General features: G+C 42.8%; 5 protein-coding genes across 6 annotated transcripts; 4 read left to right on the top strand and 1 right to left on the bottom strand.

Moving 5' to 3' along the window:
* The first annotated feature begins 87 nt into the window (after nt 1-87).
* On the top strand, nt 88-2,104 carry LOC131268637 (peroxidase-like). Its single transcript, XM_058270874.1, has 4 exons — nt 88-427; nt 551-1,274; nt 1,344-1,674; nt 1,742-2,104. The coding sequence occupies exons 1-4, from the start codon at nt 88-90 to the stop codon at nt 2,102-2,104; spliced, it is 1,758 nt and encodes a 585-aa protein (XP_058126857.1).
* Nucleotides 2,105-4,607: 2,503 nt separating this feature from the next.
* On the top strand, nt 4,608-6,679 carry LOC131268627 (peroxidase-like). The gene is made up of 4 exons (XM_058270861.1): nt 4,608-4,956; nt 5,110-5,833; nt 5,904-6,234; nt 6,317-6,679. Exons 1-4 carry the CDS (start codon nt 4,608-4,610, stop codon nt 6,677-6,679), a joined length of 1,767 nt encoding a protein of 588 aa, XP_058126844.1.
* Nucleotides 6,680-8,059: 1,380 nt separating this feature from the next.
* Nucleotides 8,060-9,590, top strand: LOC131260363 (ribosomal RNA-processing protein 8). Its single transcript, XM_058262063.1, has 4 exons — nt 8,060-8,196; nt 8,254-8,891; nt 8,985-9,221; nt 9,290-9,590. Exons 1-4 carry the CDS (start codon nt 8,116-8,118, stop codon nt 9,501-9,503), a joined length of 1,170 nt encoding a protein of 389 aa, XP_058118046.1. The 5' UTR covers nt 8,060-8,115; the 3' UTR covers nt 9,504-9,590.
* LOC131260362 (death-associated inhibitor of apoptosis 2) lies at nt 9,539-12,069 on the bottom strand. The gene is made up of 3 exons (XM_058262062.1): nt 11,444-12,069; nt 10,097-11,363; nt 9,539-10,024 (listed from the first exon to the last, which is right to left on the bottom strand). Exons 1-3 carry the CDS (start codon nt 11,630-11,632, stop codon nt 9,936-9,938), a joined length of 1,545 nt encoding a protein of 514 aa, XP_058118045.1. The 5' UTR covers nt 11,633-12,069; the 3' UTR covers nt 9,539-9,935.
* Nucleotides 12,070-12,458: 389 nt separating this feature from the next.
* LOC131261448 (splicing factor 3A subunit 1) lies at nt 12,459-15,416 on the top strand. Of its 2 annotated transcripts, XM_058263481.1 has the most exons (4): nt 12,459-12,625; nt 12,700-14,395; nt 14,531-14,954; nt 15,031-15,416. In XM_058263481.1, exons 1-4 carry the CDS (start codon nt 12,514-12,516, stop codon nt 15,130-15,132), a joined length of 2,334 nt encoding a protein of 777 aa, XP_058119464.1. In that variant the 5' UTR covers nt 12,459-12,513; the 3' UTR covers nt 15,133-15,416. The 2 variants fall into 2 exon arrangements, with proteins under 2 accessions (XP_058119464.1, XP_058119463.1); XM_058263480.1 differs by having other exon boundaries at nt 12,700-14,954.
* The last annotated feature ends 818 nt before the right edge of the window (nt 15,417-16,234 follow it).

Genomic DNA, 16,234 nt, shown 5'->3' with positions numbered 1-16,234 from the left:
CCCTCGAATGCCATTCGCGGTGTATAAATAATCATTTTTGTGGCAGTCTAAATTTATTCTTGTACAATTGTTCCGAAAGTCAAGACGATGAAGTCCAACGGGATACTCATCTTACTCGTGGTAACGGGGCTTAAGGAAGTCCTAAGCCAGTGCAACTCTCTTTACAGATCATTTGATGGAACCTGTAACAACATACAAAATCCAACATGGGGAACGGTGAATACGCCGTTCTCCCGCCTTATACCCGCGAACTACGGCGATGGAAAATCGAGCCCTCCAGTAGCGAAGGACGGCACTGACCTCCCGAATGCCAGACTACTTTCAGTCGAGGTATTCGAAGAGGATGTGCAGAACTCTCCAGATTTCACTCTGGTGAATATGCAGTTTGGACAGATTGTGGCCCACGACATGGCTCTCACGCGCGGAGGTAAAAATTTGTTTCAAAAAATTATACTTGCTGAATTTAAACGCACAATGAAGTTAATTTTTACTCTAACCAGTTTGTGAATCACATACTAAGTATCTATCACTTTTTTCGTTCTGTTTTTAGTTCGTGATCCAATCACCTGCTGCGCAAACGGGCGATTACAACCAAACCCCGGATCAAGATGTATGGCCATACCCGTGTCAGACCGGGATCCTGTTTTCTCTGCTCGTGAAATAGAGTGTTTGAATATGGTCCGAACCATAACTACTTGCGATTTAAATACTAACTGTACACAGGCTGAACAGATTAACTCCGTTACCTCGTTCTTGGACCTATCCGTAGTGTACGGTAACAGTGTTAATGAAAGCATTCAGCTGCGATCGCTAGATTCGGGGCTAATGAAAGTTGAACAACGCGTTGGACAAGAATGGCCACCGAGGCATCCAAGTGCATCCACCACTTGTAGCCTGCGAACTCCGAATGAAGCATGTTATCTTACTGGCGACGGTCGAGCTAACCAAAGCCCACACCTAGCCATGTTGCAGGTGACTTTTGTGAGAGAGCACAACCGCATTGCAAGAAGATTGAAGACGCTCAATCCAACTTGGGATGATGAGAAATTGTTCCAAGTAGCTAGGCGCATCAACATTGCTCAATATCAACATATCGTGTACTACGAATGGCTTCCAGGTCTACTTGGCCAAAACTACATGTTGAATGTTGGACTCCAATACCAGACGACTGGTTTCAGCAACGATTACAATCCCAATGTTAATCCATCGGTCATTAATTCTCATACAACGGCCGCATTCCGATTTTTCCACTCGTCCATTCAAGGCATTTTGAAGTAAGTTCGATTTCGTAAAAGTTATCTGCAGATGAAAACCCTTAAGCCTCAATTATCGTGATCTTCTAGATTCTACGAGGAAAGTCGAAAATCGTTGACAAAGGTTGACATCAACGACCACACGAATAACCCCACAATCTTGGAGCAAACATCGGATCGGTATCCCGATCTCTTGCGCGGAATGACCACACAACCGATGGGATTGAACGACATCAGCTTAGACCCTGCTACCAAGCATTTCCTCTTTAGATTCAACAATATGTTTGGCATAGATCTAAAGGCACTCGATATACAGCGTGGACGCGATCATGGTCTACCAGGGTACAATGATTTCGCAAATTACTGTTACAAAACACGCGCCACAAATTGGGATGATTTCAAGCTGTCGCTGCTTCCCGGTGTAAGTATACAAATTATGTGGAAACGTGTTTTTTCAAACCTATAAATTCGTTTAATTGTTTTCGCAGGCGGCACAGCTTCTCAGCATTTATTACAATTCTGTTGATGATCTTGATCTATCGGTGGGCCTGGCATTCGAAAAGAAGATCGATGGAACACAGACTGGTATGCTCATGCGATGTATCTTGACCGAACAATTCCTGCGCACACGTCGAGGTGATCGTTACTTCTACGAAAATGGACAAGCAGCTATCGGATTTACGGCCGTCCAGCTGCGGGAGATTCGTAAAGCAAATATTGCCCGAATTTTGTGTGACACTTCGGCAGATGTGCAGCAGATGCAACCCGCGGGATTCCTGTTACCGTCCAGAACGAATCCAATTGGTCCATGTAATGCTCTACCAACACCAGATCTGAAGGTTTTCACGTAACTTCACAGGTGTCACAAGTGAAATAAATGGATAGACATATTGTGATTAATTTCAAAACACTATCTTAAAATGTAAAACGTATTTTATTTATGTTCAGAGTCGTGACAGAAATCTTACGTGCTATGTAATTAAAATAATACAATACGAATCGGTGAAAAAAAATTAAAAAGCGACTGTTTTAAGAACATAAAAACACTTTTAACTTTTTTTGAGGACGATCGTTCGACCCTTGGGATCCTGGGATACAGTAGAAATAGGAAAGTTAGGGTCTCAATCGGGCAATAGCGGAACATAAGTTAAAGTGTTACAGCGGAATATAAGTTCCGCCAGAGGGGGAGAGGAGTAAGTAAAAGCAAGTCATGTGGAGCGACAGATAATTACTGATGAATGGAATAATAAGAAATAAACTTATTTTCAGAACCCGGTGTCACCTCCCCGTGTTGAACCACCGGTTCAAGAAAATCACCTCAACAACTTTGTGAGAAAAGGTAGAACAGATGGGTAGAATTATAGCAGCAGAGCCCCTAGTATATGGTAACAAGATCGATCACAGTCCTGCAAGGGAATACACAGTGGCGGGTTTACACTTATGGAGACCCTAAGAGGGAAAATGAACGGGGCCCCAATGCAATATAGTAAAAAATGAAAAATTTTCGTCTTTTTTGCATACTTTTCATCAAATTGAATGTTACCAATTGCTGTTCCCTACAATCAGTAAATTTTCTGGTGAATTCCTCGATGTTTGATTTACCAATTTTCTTTAACAATGCTTATTTAATAAATAAAATATTTAAAAATTAGGTATTTAAACTTCCCACTTCAAGATCCGCTTAAAGTACTCGTTTGAACACGTGCGTTGTTTTAGAACTGTTGTACCCAAGCTGGTTAGTTGAATTCACTGAATATGTTTCTTTATTTATCTTAACTTGTTTCCTACTCGTCTGATCGATCCGCACGTGGTTCAGTTCGTACCGGTACTACATCTGTCGCTCTTCGATCTGTCAAGCCCTTTCGTCTGTGGAGCCTTTGTTTCATCCAGCATCCATTATCGTTATCGTAGTCGGATTATCGCACCTTCATTTGCACCGGGTGCCACAAGAACGAATAACGATTTTAATTTTGAATGGTATGCAGGGTTTTCAAATACAGTTGGTCCCCGCAGTACGCGAATGTTTGGGACCGAACGCAATAGCGTATATCGAATTTTCGCGTATTGCGGATTTCCTCTGCCATATCGTTTATTGAAGTACTCATATTGAAGAGTTGACACTGAGAGGGAACCGCTTATTTAACATATCTTTTATCCAAATAACTAATAAGTGTTCCATTTTTTATATTGCATAGTTATATCTCTGTTAAAAAATGCATATTAAAAACTTCATTCTACCAAAACAAAGTAAAATTGACTAATCAGAACTCGAGCAACGCTACGAGCTGTCAGTTTTAAAAAATCGCGTATTGCGAATTCGCGTATATCGAGTATCGCGTACTGCGGGGACCAACTGTATACGGCATCATCTAACAGGATATTTCCTGGTGAAAAAACCTGTTGTTTTAATGCAAATACATAGTTGTATCCAGTTAATTGACAATGAAACTTTTTTCTTCCGTTAACCTTCGACTCTGATTATATACCGGACAATAGTTTCATTATTTCGTTATGGTTCATTGAATTACATTTAACAGCATACAGTAAAATTACCCATTGTTGTGAAACTGACCCCGTTCCAATTTATTCCCTGTCGATCATTAAAGAATGTTGATGAATTCTATAGAATGTTTGTTTAAGTTTAAATCTTTCGCATTTGACCCTTGGACGTTGAGGGCCCCTCCCCCCACACATTGTTGACGGGCGTTTTTTACCCAAAACTAGCTGCTATCACCGAGGGTCAGTCGCGGCGTGTATTGATTTACGCTATGCTTGTAACCAACGTTTTCGATAACTGAATTGAGATGCAGTGAACTGAGCCGCTTATCAGGGAAATCAGTGATTTTGCATACTAGAAGTCGTGGGACATCCCCAACGGCTCAGCGTAACATCTCCATGTATTCGAAAACCGATACCTACGGTATATCTGTAAAGCATAATGGCTCAAAACCGATATCAAACGACGAGACACACGGCTGCGAGCAACTTCCAATCGTCCAATAAAATCCTAGACCGCAAGTGGAGGTACATCGTACATACCTAGCGTTGGGGTTGAATTCTAAAAACAATGGAAAATTTATGTAACAGTTTTGATTGAACAGACTGTTAACACATGACGGGAAGCCACACGCCAAAATTTGACAAGTACGACCCCGTTTCTGCTGGCAAATACATAACATGGAAAAAATAAACATTCTCAACTTGCGAGAAGCTACTAGAATAAGCAAACAGTAAACAGATGCTTTACTTAAACCCTGGACAATGATGTAGCAAAACAACTTTCGAACGCCATTCGCTCTGTATAAATAGGAACCATTTTCATGCCAGTCTAAGTACTAGTCTCGCTCGAAAAAGATGTCAATGAAGTCCTACAGGATACTTATCGTGCTAGTGGTAACGGTAATCCAGGAGATCCAGAGTCAGTGCACCAATTCTTCTTACAGATCGTTTGATGGAACCTGTAACAACATACAAAATCCAACATGGGGATCGGTAAATACACCGTTCTCCCGCCTTATACCCGCGAACTACGGCGATGGAAAATCGAGCCCTCCAGTAGCGCAAGACGGTAGTGACCTGCCGAATGCTCGGCTCCTTTCAGTCGAAGTGTTCGAAGAGGAAGAACAAAACAGTCCGTATTTCGCTCTAGTCAATATGCAGTTTGGACAGGTTGTGGCCCACGATATGGCATTTGCACGCGGAGGTAATACTGATATCCTCATGTTAATACTATCACTTCAATGGCGAATTTTTAGTCATATCATTTCAGAAGTCATTTGTCCCTAAAACTGTATTTTACTCGGATTCGAGACTGAATGACGAATTTTCAGTTAATTATATTAAATGGTCTTTTCAGTTTTCGATCCGGTTACATGTTGCGCGAGTGGTCGTCTCCAACCAAATCTTGGATCAAGATGTATTGCCATACCAGTGTCAGACCGGGATCCTGTTTTCTCTGCCCGAGGAATAGAGTGTTTGAATATGGTCCGTACAACAACTACCTGTGATCTAAATACTAACTGTACACAGGCTGAACAGATTAACTCCGTTACCTCGTTCCTGGACCTATCCATAGTGTACGGTAATAGTGCCAATGAATGCAATCAGCTGCGAACGCTGGATTCGGGGTTGTATAAAGTTGAACAACGCGTTGGACAGGAATGGCCTCCGAGGCATCCAAACGCTTCCATCACTTGTAGCCTGCGCACCCCAGCCGAATCATGTTACCGTACCGGTGATGGTCGAGCTAACCAAAGCCCACACCTAGCTATGTTACATATCACTTTTGTGAGAGAACATAATCGCATTGCAAGAAGATTGAAGACACTCAATCCAACTTGGGATGATGAGAAATTGTTCCAAGTAGCTAGGCGCATCAACATTGCTCAATATCAACATATCGTGTACTACGAATGGCTTCCAGGTCTACTTGGCCAAAACTACATGCAGAGTGTTGGACTCCAGTACCAGACGACTGGTTTCAGCAACGATTACAATCCCAATGTTAATCCATCGGTCATTAATTCTCATACAACGGCCGCATTCCGATTTTTCCACTCGTCCATTCAAGGCACTTTGAAGTAAGTTCGATTCCGTAAAAGTTATCTGCAGATAAACACCCTTAAGCCTCAATTTTTTCTATTCTTCTAGATTCTACGAGGAAAGTCGAAAATCGTTGACAAAGATTGACATCAACGACCACACGAATAACCCCACAATCTTGGAGCAAACATCGGATCGGTACCCCGATCTCTTGCGCGGAATGACCACACAACCGATGGGATTGAACGATGCCAGCTTAGACCCGGCGACCAAGCATTTCCTCTTTAGATTCAACAATATGTTTGGCGTCGACCTAAAGGCTCTCGATATACAGCGTGGACGCGATCATGGTCTACCAGGGTACAATGATTTCGCAAATTACTGTTACAAAAAACGCGCCTCAACGTGGGAAGATTACAACCTGTCGCTGATTCCAAATGTAAGTAGAAAAATTATGGATGCTAACGAAATATATTATTTCAAGCTCTTTATCATAATTGCTTGCTTTTTCGTTATCACAGGCTGTGGAGCTTCTCAGTATTTATTACAATTCTGTTGATGATCTTGATCTATCGGTGGGCCTAGCATTCGAAAAGAAGATCGATGAAACACAAACTGGACTGGTTATGCGATGTATCTTAACCGAACAATTCCTGCGCACACGTAGAGGGGATCGTTACTTCTACGAAAATGGACAAGCGGCTGTCGGATTTACGGTCGGGCAGCTGCGGGAGATTCGTAAAGCAAATATTGCTCGAATTTTGTGTGACACTTCGACAGATGTGCAGCAGATGCAATCCGCAGCATTCCTGTTACCGTCCAGAACTAATCCTCTTGGTCCATGTAGTGCACTTCCCACACCAGATCTCAAGATTTTCACTTAGTTTAGAAAGCCGACCAGAAGCAACCGATAAATAACGATAAACTTAATTTAATTTCAAACTGTTGCATCATTCTACATGTAACTTGATTGCAAACCTTACAATCTTTGATCTTTCGTAAGCATGAACATTTTCTGAATAAATACGTGGAGATGATTCAAGAGGTTTTTCAAATCTCATGTGCATCAGTAATCCCTTTGAACAAGTAGCACAGCAAAATAAACTACCGTTACTTCAAACATAACTCACCGACGCACTTCCGCTGGATTCAAGTCCTGAGCCGGATACTGCAACATATGGCCTAAGTTGCCGGCCCTTTACCCCTTAGAGGTCTACATCACCAGGTTAGCTTGCGAAGGCCAAGGAAGCTGGATTCAATTACCGTAATAGTGTAAATGCTCGCAGACGTAGAAGAAGAAGAAGTCGAGAACCTGCAATGGCCGAAAAAAGCAACTGCGGTACGGTTATTTAATGGAGATTCAGTTGTTTCGATGTTGTTTTACCACTAATATTGTTTTGTGGGAAATAATTGTAGATAATACGTACCTTAATATCCAAGCCATTGCTTCCGCATATGTTTACGAACACTATTTACATTTTGCATCATCATAATCTAATCACTACTGCTGTTTATTTTTCTCAGCTGTTGGCATCGAACATTCAAATCTCGATTGCTGTTGCGTTAAGTAAGAGGTTGCTGGGAGGAAGCAATACTTGCTTCAAGTAACTTAGGAAATGAGGATCTGAAGACTCGAATAGCCTAATATCCTTTGGAAATCTTCGAATGAAAGACCATCGTTACGATCCGATTGGACATCACATCTTGCGCCCACACTACTTATCCAGTAAATCCACAGAATCGTATCCCGTTTGATTACTCCATAAGGTAAAGCACATTGTTGACGAAAATCAAATTTGGTTCTATTGAGCTGTTCCAGTTTCGTGAAAGGTGTAACAACTGGATCCGGGGATCTTCAATCGACAGTGTTGGATTTCTGTTTATTTGTTCTAAACTTACATAAATGAGGGAAACTTAAACATTAGGTGAATCAAGGAACATGTCTGATTAACACAACTGTTTATATTTGGAAAAGATTTGAAACTGTTCAAGTGATGGATAGAATCAAAATTGCACAGGGTGATTCAAAAACAGTTCAAACTAAAACACATTGTACATTGTAAGTTTGAATAGTATTTCATCGATTATCTTGAAGTTTAATTTAGACAACGACAATTTCGGCACTTTACTCAGTATTCGTTCTTTAATACAATGTTTAATAAACCTTTTCTTTGGTAAATATAAAAAGCCAACATTCCTACCCCCTTGCGAATGACATTTGGTCTTCTGTCATACAAAACAGCACGTGCAGTTTGTTTACATCATTTTCCGAGCTTAGTTTGCTTTTTCATTCCCGGCTACTCGAGCTGCAGTAATAACCATGAGCAAAATATTTAACGAATGTGATTGGGAAGATGATTTACCGAGCATTGGGACCAATTTTAGTTTTTCCAGAAAAAATGTGAGTATGATTCTGGTTCATTTATATCATGGAATAACATACATATTTTATGTTTAGGATAACAAAAAACAGAGAGATAATAGTACAGATAATGCTGGATTTACTAAACAAGGAAACAAACAAAATATGCCGATAGGATGGTCTGTCCTAATTTCCAAACAGACTAGAAGCGAAGGTGATGAAGGATCTGTTAAGGCGAAGAACGGAAATACGGCTGTAACAGAAACAAATGGGAAAGGTACCAATCCTAAAAGCCGTAAGCGGAAAGCTCCGCAAACAGAGAACGTTGACAACGATGCTGCTAGTACTGCAAATAACGGTAAAAAATCTTTCGGAAATAAGAAAAGCACAAAAAATCACGAAAGTAGCAATTTACCGAGGAAAGACATAAAAGAGAAAGTCAAGAACACTGATAACCAAAACGGTGTAAGTACCGTCCAAAATTCAGTTGACACTCAAAAGAAGGATAATGCAGCTGATGATCATGATTTACGCAACAAACTAGTTGCACGCCTGAAAGGATCCAGATTTCGTTTCATCAACGAGCAGTTGTATAAAACAACAGGAGAAGAAGCTAAAAAGCTTTTCCAAGAAGATCCGGATTCGTTCACAGCCTATCATGAAGGATATCGGCATCAGATTGCGCAATGGTCAATGAATCCCTTGGATCGTATAATCAAGAGCATTAAAAAACTGTGAGTATCTTTTCAATTGATCGTGAATGTAGTTGCGCAAAAAAATGGCCCAGTTTAAGATCTTTCTTCACATGTATCAATTTAACATTTCAGTCCAAAGGATACAATCGTCGCCGATTTTGGCTGTGGCGAAGCGCGATTGGCACAGTCCATCCCGAACCAGACATATTCACTTGATCTGGTATCACACAACAGCAGCGTTATTGCTTGTGACATGGCCAATACTCCACTGGAGAGTAATTACGTAAATGTCGTCGTATTTTGTCTTTCGCTGATGGGTACAAACTTGGTCGATTTTCTTTTGGAGGCGAATCGGGTACTGAAGGTCGGGTAAGTTGATTCGGCGTTTTATATTCCATCGGAGTTGTCCTAATTGATGACATAACTTTTTTTTACAGAGGTTTGCTGAAAATCGCCGAGGTGTCCTCTCGCTTTGACAACGTTAATGAGTTTGTTGCCAATGTGAAAAAGTGTGGCTTCGCGTTGGTGAACAAAGACACGAAACACAAACTATTCTACTTTATCAACTTTAAAAAAGAACGTACGGTTATTAAAGGTTCGATAAAAATCAAACAATTCAGCTTAAAGCCCTGTTTATATAAAAAACGATAGAGATGTATAGCTGAAATAAAAAAATATATGTATAATCTGGTTCTTTTTTTCAGTTTTTATTCAACTTCAATCCATTTTGCCGAGGTATTCTAATGTGTATTTAAATAGGAATAATATACCAAGTTATGTTTGAACAGTTCATATCGCAGTTAAATAAAAAGGAGTCCTCTAGTCCGCAATAGTTCACGAGGCGACTAGGCAAGATTTTGACTTTGAGCAAAGCATGTCAAACCGTCTTGTCGGTGAAAATATGATTTTCATTTTATCCTAGCTTTTCTATTTTAAAATAGAAATGAAACAACAAAAATATGTCAACTCTGTCCAGAGATTCGTCGTGTTATGAACGATCAACGGGGGACTGCTGCATTTCTCGGAAGTATATTCGTCGGTGGATCTACAGATGTCTCGGGAACGAGGCTCAACGTACAACGTTTACGAAAGGAACGTGCGTACCCGACCTTTAATGAGCGCCCGACACACAGGACATTTTACCACAGCAGGAGCGCACTGTACGCAGGATACTAAAAGAAGGAATAGAAAAAAAAAATCAGTACAATCCTTATATTATTTAAAGGGTGCCCTACTTGACTTACCTAGATGACCGCAAGGGCAAAACACAACGCCTACCTCGTCCGACATACAAATTTTACATTCTCTTGCATCTTTTAGTCGTTTATTTTCCTCCTCCAAGCGAATTGTGGCCTCGTCCGACATCTTTTTTCCCGTGACGGTGTTAAGACACTCAGGTACGCTCGAGGTTGAGCGTGGTTCAATTTCCTGCTTGTCGCAGGGATCGGTTGGTTTGGGTCTAGGAAGAACATTGTCGGATTGAGGTATCCCAGGTTTAGATTGCTGCTGGGCAGCTGCCACAGAAGACGTTATTGCCGTGCTTATCCACTGTGTTAGTTCATTTTCAATCCGACGTCCCATACGGGACGAGGTAGTGGGTTGTAAGTCTTCCTCATCGATTTGATCGTCTAGTACCGCTTCCACGAGCTCGTGACAGTGAAGGAACGGTTGACCGAGCGTGTCTAACCGACGTTTAGTAGCCGCCCGAATGCGCCCCATATTAAGACCCATCTGCAGAGCCATCTGTACCGGTTCGGTGGTGAGAGCGTCGTCGAGTGTCATGGATGGAACGACAGGACCGTTTGAAGAGCTTTGTGATTGCTCGAGATGCTGCTGCTGCTGTTGGGGGATCGCCGAGGACTGACTGATTTGTGACTGTACGTTCTCGATGAACAGTTGCCCTTTGACTAGTTGCACGAACTGACACTTTGGAAAGCACCGTGCGTGTTCGAACCAGGGATCATCATCGACCAACCAGAAGCGTAACCCACCATCACAATGGAAACAACGTACTTCATCCGCAATACCGAGATAGTAAAATCCTGCCTGCGCAAGCCGTGCCGGATCCTGCACGTGTCCCATAGTCCAGCGTTTAAACGTCCTAATACGAGCATCTAGCGTGCTTAGCTCGGGCATGTGCGGCAATTGTACAGGCTGGATGCCAATGGATGGATCCGGCAATGGATCGGATCTGATAGCATTCTCTAGCACCTTTTGACACATGGGAAAAAACTTTTCGTGTTCGACAAACGGATCATCTCCTTCCTCCCAACGTCCGATCACACCGGCACAGTATGCACACTGAACCTCATCCGATTGGTGGGTGTAGTAAAAGCCTGATTTCGCCAACGATTCTTTGCTGATGAACGACACAGGCCAGTGGACGAAGGAGGCCAATCGTAGCCGCTCATCTTTCACTTCATTGCCTTCCAAGATGCGACAATTATCGGTACGTTCCGGATATAATATAAATATGCATGCAGGACTGAGCATTCTGTGTGATTCCTGAACCTAGAATAGATAGGAAGCGTTATAAATCAGAACATTTAACACTCTTCTTTAACTTTGCAAAACGAGCTCACAATACTCACATCGATTAAATCGGTGCCAAGCTGTAGTACTACGCCACAAAAGTAACATTTCGCTACTCCCGGTTCAGTCGCAAAGAACCCAGCTTTAGCTAAATCACGTGTAAGTGCCACCGTGGCGCTTGCATCTGCCCCGATCGGCCAATTACGAAAGCTGAACAATCGATTTGTTTCGGCGTACATCTCGGCCATGTTTGTGCGCTTATGTTTGATTTATGTGCTATTCTGGGTTTTTTTTTTCTTTCGGAAGACGAATCAATCGAACCACTGCTACCGTCCGCTTCGTCAGCTCTCTCCAAACTCGATGAAGAGGTTTGGAAAGTTCACAATATGAGGGGATTTTTTCCGCGATCAACAACTTCGCGGGGATTCCACGAAGCACACTATGATTTGTTGATACTTTTACTTAATCTCTGAACAGATGATTCACCATTAAACTTGTACAATATGTATATCGATGGCTTCACTAATATTTTTACATCATCGATTTTAGCGCGCATGAAATCAGCTTGCGAATACTTTGAAAATAAGGTTATTTATAGGAAGCGGGTGTTTGGGAGAAGTTCAATAGATTCATTATGTTTATTCTACACCATAAACACTTTTTTCGATCGAATTATACATTTGATATGATTTCTGTACGAATGTTTGGATTCTGCTAGTGTTGGCCGAATCGCGATTCGGAAGATCCTTGAAAAAGTTTTGAACAATGACGTTCAGGTTGATTAGGCCAGGGTCTGCTAGAATTCCTTCTGCTACACAAAAGAATTACATTACGAAAATTTAGTTCGTAACATATTGAAATCTCACATTCAATAAAGATTTTTCGTTTAACCAACACGATATATTGAGTCTGTTTTCAAAACACTCTAAACATGAAACTGAAAACCTCATATAAACTGTTCAATTTATCAATTAGGGCATGTTTAGTAGACCCCGACTTAACCAACAAAAATTACAAAACTTTTTCTGGCAACACTGCCATTGAGTTTAGGTTTGACGTTTGCTGTTGAGTGGCGCTTGGTTTTTGCGGTATCCTTTGCTGATTGTATCGGTGAAAAATAGTTCAGATTATGGCTGATGTACAAAATAATGGATCCGAAAAAGAGCTGGACGTGGATAAACCAGCTCCAACTCTCTCTGGTCCCATAGTAGGCATTATTTACCCACCCCCGGAAGTGCGAAGTAAGTACGATTACTCGCTACAACGCGAAGGCCCGTAAACATAACATTTGCACATTTCAATTGATTGTTTGCAGATATCGTCGATAAGACGGCAAGCTTCGTGGCCCGCAATGGTCCAGAGTTCGAGAGCCGTATCCGTCAGAACGAGCTCGGCAATCCGAAGTTCAATTTCCTCAGCCCTGGTGATCCGTACCATGCGTACTATCAGCACAAGGTGCAAGAAATCCGCGAGGGTCGCACGGATGGCCCAGCCGCATCCGCTGTGTCGGCGGGGTTGCAAAAGTTGCAGGTAACAACGGCGACACAACAGAAGCAACAGGAGCTGCTGAAAGCGGTCACCGAGCAGCAGTTCGTTCCTAAAGATCCACCACCCGAGTTCGAATTCATTGCTGACCCACCCTCAATTTCGGCCCTGGACTTGGATATTGTTAAGCTGACGGCGCAGTTTGTCGCCCGTAATGGGCGACTATTTTTGACCAACCTGATGAATCGCGAGCAGCGGAACTGCCAGTTTGACTTTCTTCGACCACAACATTCACTGTTTCAGTACTTTACGAAGCTGCTCGAGCAGTACACCAAAATTTTGGTGCCACCGAAGGATCTGATGAACAAGTTGAAGATTGAAAGTACCTCCGGAAAGAGTAGCATGAACGTGGTATTGGAGCAAGTAAAGTATCGGGCCAACTGGATGAAGTACCAGGAGATGCAGAGCCGGCGCGAGGAGGAAAAAGTGGAACGTGAGCGTATTGCATACGCGCAAATCGACTGGCATGATTTCGTCGTGGTGGAGGTGGTAGACTACCAGCCATACGAATCGGGTAACTTCCCACCGCCGACCACTCCGGACGAGGTCGGGGCGCGAGTACTGATGGAGGAACGTTTGAACGAGGAAGATCATGACATCGAGATGCAGATCGAATCGGACAACGACGATAGTGGTGACGAGCGGGTCCGTGCTAACGACAACGAACAGGTGAAATTGTCGCAGATGGAAAATTTGGTTGGCAAAGGATCACAAAAGGACAACACGCAGGTGCAGGACATGGACGAATCGTCTAGTTCCGGCGAAGAGGAGGCCGATCCTCGCCAGAAATCCCTTGCGGCCCCTGTTGCACCGCCGATGCACGATAAGGTTATTGTGAAGAAGTACGATCCGAAGCAGGCACAAAAAGCTCAGAAACCGGTGGCGGCTGCGGTGGATGACTATCTCATCTCGCCCATCACCGGCGAGAAGATTCCCGCGGCAAAGGTAGCGGAACATATGCGCATCGGACTGCTTGACCCGCGCTGGGTCGAACAGCGCGACAAACACATCGATAAGCTGGCCCAAGATAATGTGTACGCACCGGGGACGGCCATTGAGGCAAGTCTTAAGCAGTTGGCGGAACGGCGTACGGATATTTTCGGCGTTGGTGATGAGGAGGCAGCGATCGGTAAAAAACTGGGCGAAGAGGAGCCCCGGAAGGATGATCGGGTCACCTGGGATGGACATACGTCGAGTGTGGAAGCGGCCACGCGTGCAGCGCGCGCTAACATTACGTTGGAAGCACAGATTCATCAGATCCATAAGGTAAAGGGGCTGATACCGGACGAGGAAAAGGAGAAGATTGGACCGAAGCCAATTCCGGGATCGGTGGCTGCACCTCCGAAGAATTCGCAGCAGCAACAGCACCAACAGCATCAGCAACAGCAACAACAACATCAACAACATCAGCAACACCATCAGCAGCAGCATCAGCAGCATCAACAGCACCAGCAGCATCATCATCAGCACCAACAACAGCATCAACAACACGCATCTCAGCAATCACAGTCTTCGCAGCTTTTACAACAGCAACAGCAGCAGCAACAGCTTGCTCAGATGCAGGCCCAAAAGGCAATGCCACAACTTCAGCAACATGCCGTCCCGCCGCCGGTTCCTCCGATGATGATGATGGCAATGGGACCGCCGCCCTTTGCGGTGGGTGCTTATGTCCCACCGTTGGCGCCCCACCAAGCACCACAGATGACACCCGGTGCCGCCCCAGTAGTAGCCGATCCCCAGCAAATGTCTGGACACGACATGCAAGGGCTCGACGAACCACCGAGCAAGAAATCGCGTACGGAGGATAACCTTATCGAGGAGAGTGTGTTTATGCAGCGACACGGTGCTATTGGCCCGATCACTATTCAGGTGCAGTGTCCTAGTATGACCGAAAAGAACGATTGGAAACTTAGTGGACAGGTACTGTCTTTGACGGTCAACTTTTCCGACACTATTAGCTCGGTGAAGGCGAAAGTGCAAACGGAGACTGGAATGCCTCCGGCGAAGCAGAAGATTTTTTATGATGTAAGTTTTAAGTTTACTTTATGGCATATAGCATAATTTTAATACTTTTTTTGAAATTTCTTTCCTTTCTTTGCAGGGGATGTTTTTCAAAGATAACAACACCATTGCCTATTATAATCTTATGAATGGCGTCACTGTGGCTTTGCAGCTGAAGGAGCGTGGTGGAAGAAAGAAGTAAACTAAATCATTTTCCCTAGTGTGAAACATTGTATGTCCAGTTCAACAGATAATCTAAATTTCATTTGCAGATAAAATAGCATTTAAAGTGTTTAGGAATAAAATGTCATATGCCAAGTCCCGTTTTGCAAGACTATGTATTAGACAGATTATACAAAAATGCATTTAGAATGATTATCTCGCATATTCCAACACCTATATTCAAAATAATTGTAACTATTTCTCACCACGTTTGGTTTGATTACCTGCAAAAGGTTTAATAAATTCGATAAACTGATGCCGACTAGCAAATTTGTCTTTTTATGTCAGAAACCAAATCACAAATAATCTATTTAACTAAATAATGAATTATGCAAACTGAACACTTACATGACGCTATTGATTTCGTTGGTAAAGAACAAAAATCGTTCAAAGCAGTACAGTTTTGCTTCAACACCGACGCTGATGAAAGTTGAAAGAAAATATTTCGTTCGATTTAATTCAACTCAATTAAACATACTCTGGATTTTTTTAAATTAACCCCTCTATCAAATTTGATTAAAAAGAGACAGCTGTATTACTTCATCAATCCACGGATAGAAGTCATTTCAACCACTACATGCATTTAGGGTAAAGTGAGGCAAAATATCCCCCCTTAATGGCCTTATCACACTGGTCACCAATGCATTGCAATGGTGGCATTGGTAAAGCCACTGGATCGAGTAAATCCGATCGAATCGATTCGATCGAAGCCCGTGCTGAGACAGACAGTTTTCTTTGGCCCAATACAGCTAAAACCATGCCGGTGCATTTTACCCCAACTGGGCATCTTGCCTCACTTTCCCTTACAATTCACATGTTCTGTTGTCGACTTGGCAACACTATCGTGTAGCGCAGGGATGTCAAACATGCGGCCCGCGGGCCACATGTGGCCCGCAAGAACATTGGGTGCGGCCCGCGACCCCTTTGAAACATTACATCGAAAGAAAGAAGATAACAAATGCGGAGCAATAAGTTAGCTATTGTAATTATATACCTTTACTTTTCTAAAATCTTTACCAAAATACACAATAGTGTTGAACTGCAACATATATTTCAATAAACTTGATTTGAATTCGTTAAAA

This window comes from Anopheles coustani, chromosome 3 (genome assembly GCF_943734705.1).
Source record: "Anopheles coustani chromosome 3, idAnoCousDA_361_x.2, whole genome shotgun sequence".
Lineage (NCBI taxonomy): Eukaryota > Metazoa > Arthropoda > Insecta > Diptera > Culicidae > Anopheles > Anopheles coustani.
The sequence above is the reverse complement of the archived record's forward strand: the minus strand, read 5'-3'. Positions and strand labels throughout refer to the sequence as shown.

Excerpts from the sequence above, each read along its gene's own strand:
- LOC131268627 (XM_058270861.1), top strand. The coding sequence starts at position 4,608 with ATGTCAATGAAGTCCTACAGGATACTTATCGTGCTAGTGGTAACGGTA. Across the intron at positions 4,957-5,109 it reads TATGGCATTTGCACGCGGAG|TTTTCGATCCGGTTACATGT; the intron begins GTAATACTGATA and ends TGGTCTTTTCAG. Across the intron at positions 5,834-5,903 it reads TCCATTCAAGGCACTTTGAA|ATTCTACGAGGAAAGTCGAA; the intron begins GTAAGTTCGATT and ends CTATTCTTCTAG.
- LOC131260363 (XM_058262063.1), top strand. The coding sequence starts at position 8,116 with ATGAGCAAAATATTTAACGAATGTGATTGGGAAGATGATTTACCGAGC. Across the intron at positions 8,197-8,253 it reads TTAGTTTTTCCAGAAAAAAT|GATAACAAAAAACAGAGAGA; the intron begins GTGAGTATGATT and ends TTTTATGTTTAG. Across the intron at positions 8,892-8,984 it reads ATCAAGAGCATTAAAAAACT|TCCAAAGGATACAATCGTCG; the intron begins GTGAGTATCTTT and ends TTAACATTTCAG.
- LOC131261448 (XM_058263480.1), top strand. The coding sequence starts at position 12,514 with ATGGCTGATGTACAAAATAATGGATCCGAAAAAGAGCTGGACGTGGAT. Across the intron at positions 12,626-12,699 it reads CCCACCCCCGGAAGTGCGAA|ATATCGTCGATAAGACGGCA; the intron begins GTAAGTACGATT and ends GATTGTTTGCAG. Across the intron at positions 14,955-15,030 it reads AGCAGAAGATTTTTTATGAT|GGGATGTTTTTCAAAGATAA; the intron begins GTAAGTTTTAAG and ends CTTTCTTTGCAG.
- LOC131260362 (XM_058262062.1), bottom strand. The coding sequence starts at position 11,632 with ATGGCCGAGATGTACGCCGAAACAAATCGATTGTTCAGCTTTCGTAAT. Across the intron at positions 11,364-11,443 it reads TTGGCACCGATTTAATCGAT|GTTCAGGAATCACACAGAAT; the intron begins GTGAGTATTGTG and ends TATCTATTCTAG. Across the intron at positions 10,025-10,096 it reads TTGCCCTTGCGGTCATCTAG|TATCCTGCGTACAGTGCGCT; the intron begins GTAAGTCAAGTA and ends TCCTTCTTTTAG.
- LOC131268637 (XM_058270874.1), top strand. The coding sequence starts at position 88 with ATGAAGTCCAACGGGATACTCATCTTACTCGTGGTAACGGGGCTTAAG. Across the intron at positions 1,275-1,343 it reads TCCATTCAAGGCATTTTGAA|ATTCTACGAGGAAAGTCGAA; the intron begins GTAAGTTCGATT and ends GTGATCTTCTAG. Across the intron at positions 1,675-1,741 it reads AGCTGTCGCTGCTTCCCGGT|GCGGCACAGCTTCTCAGCAT; the intron begins GTAAGTATACAA and ends TTGTTTTCGCAG.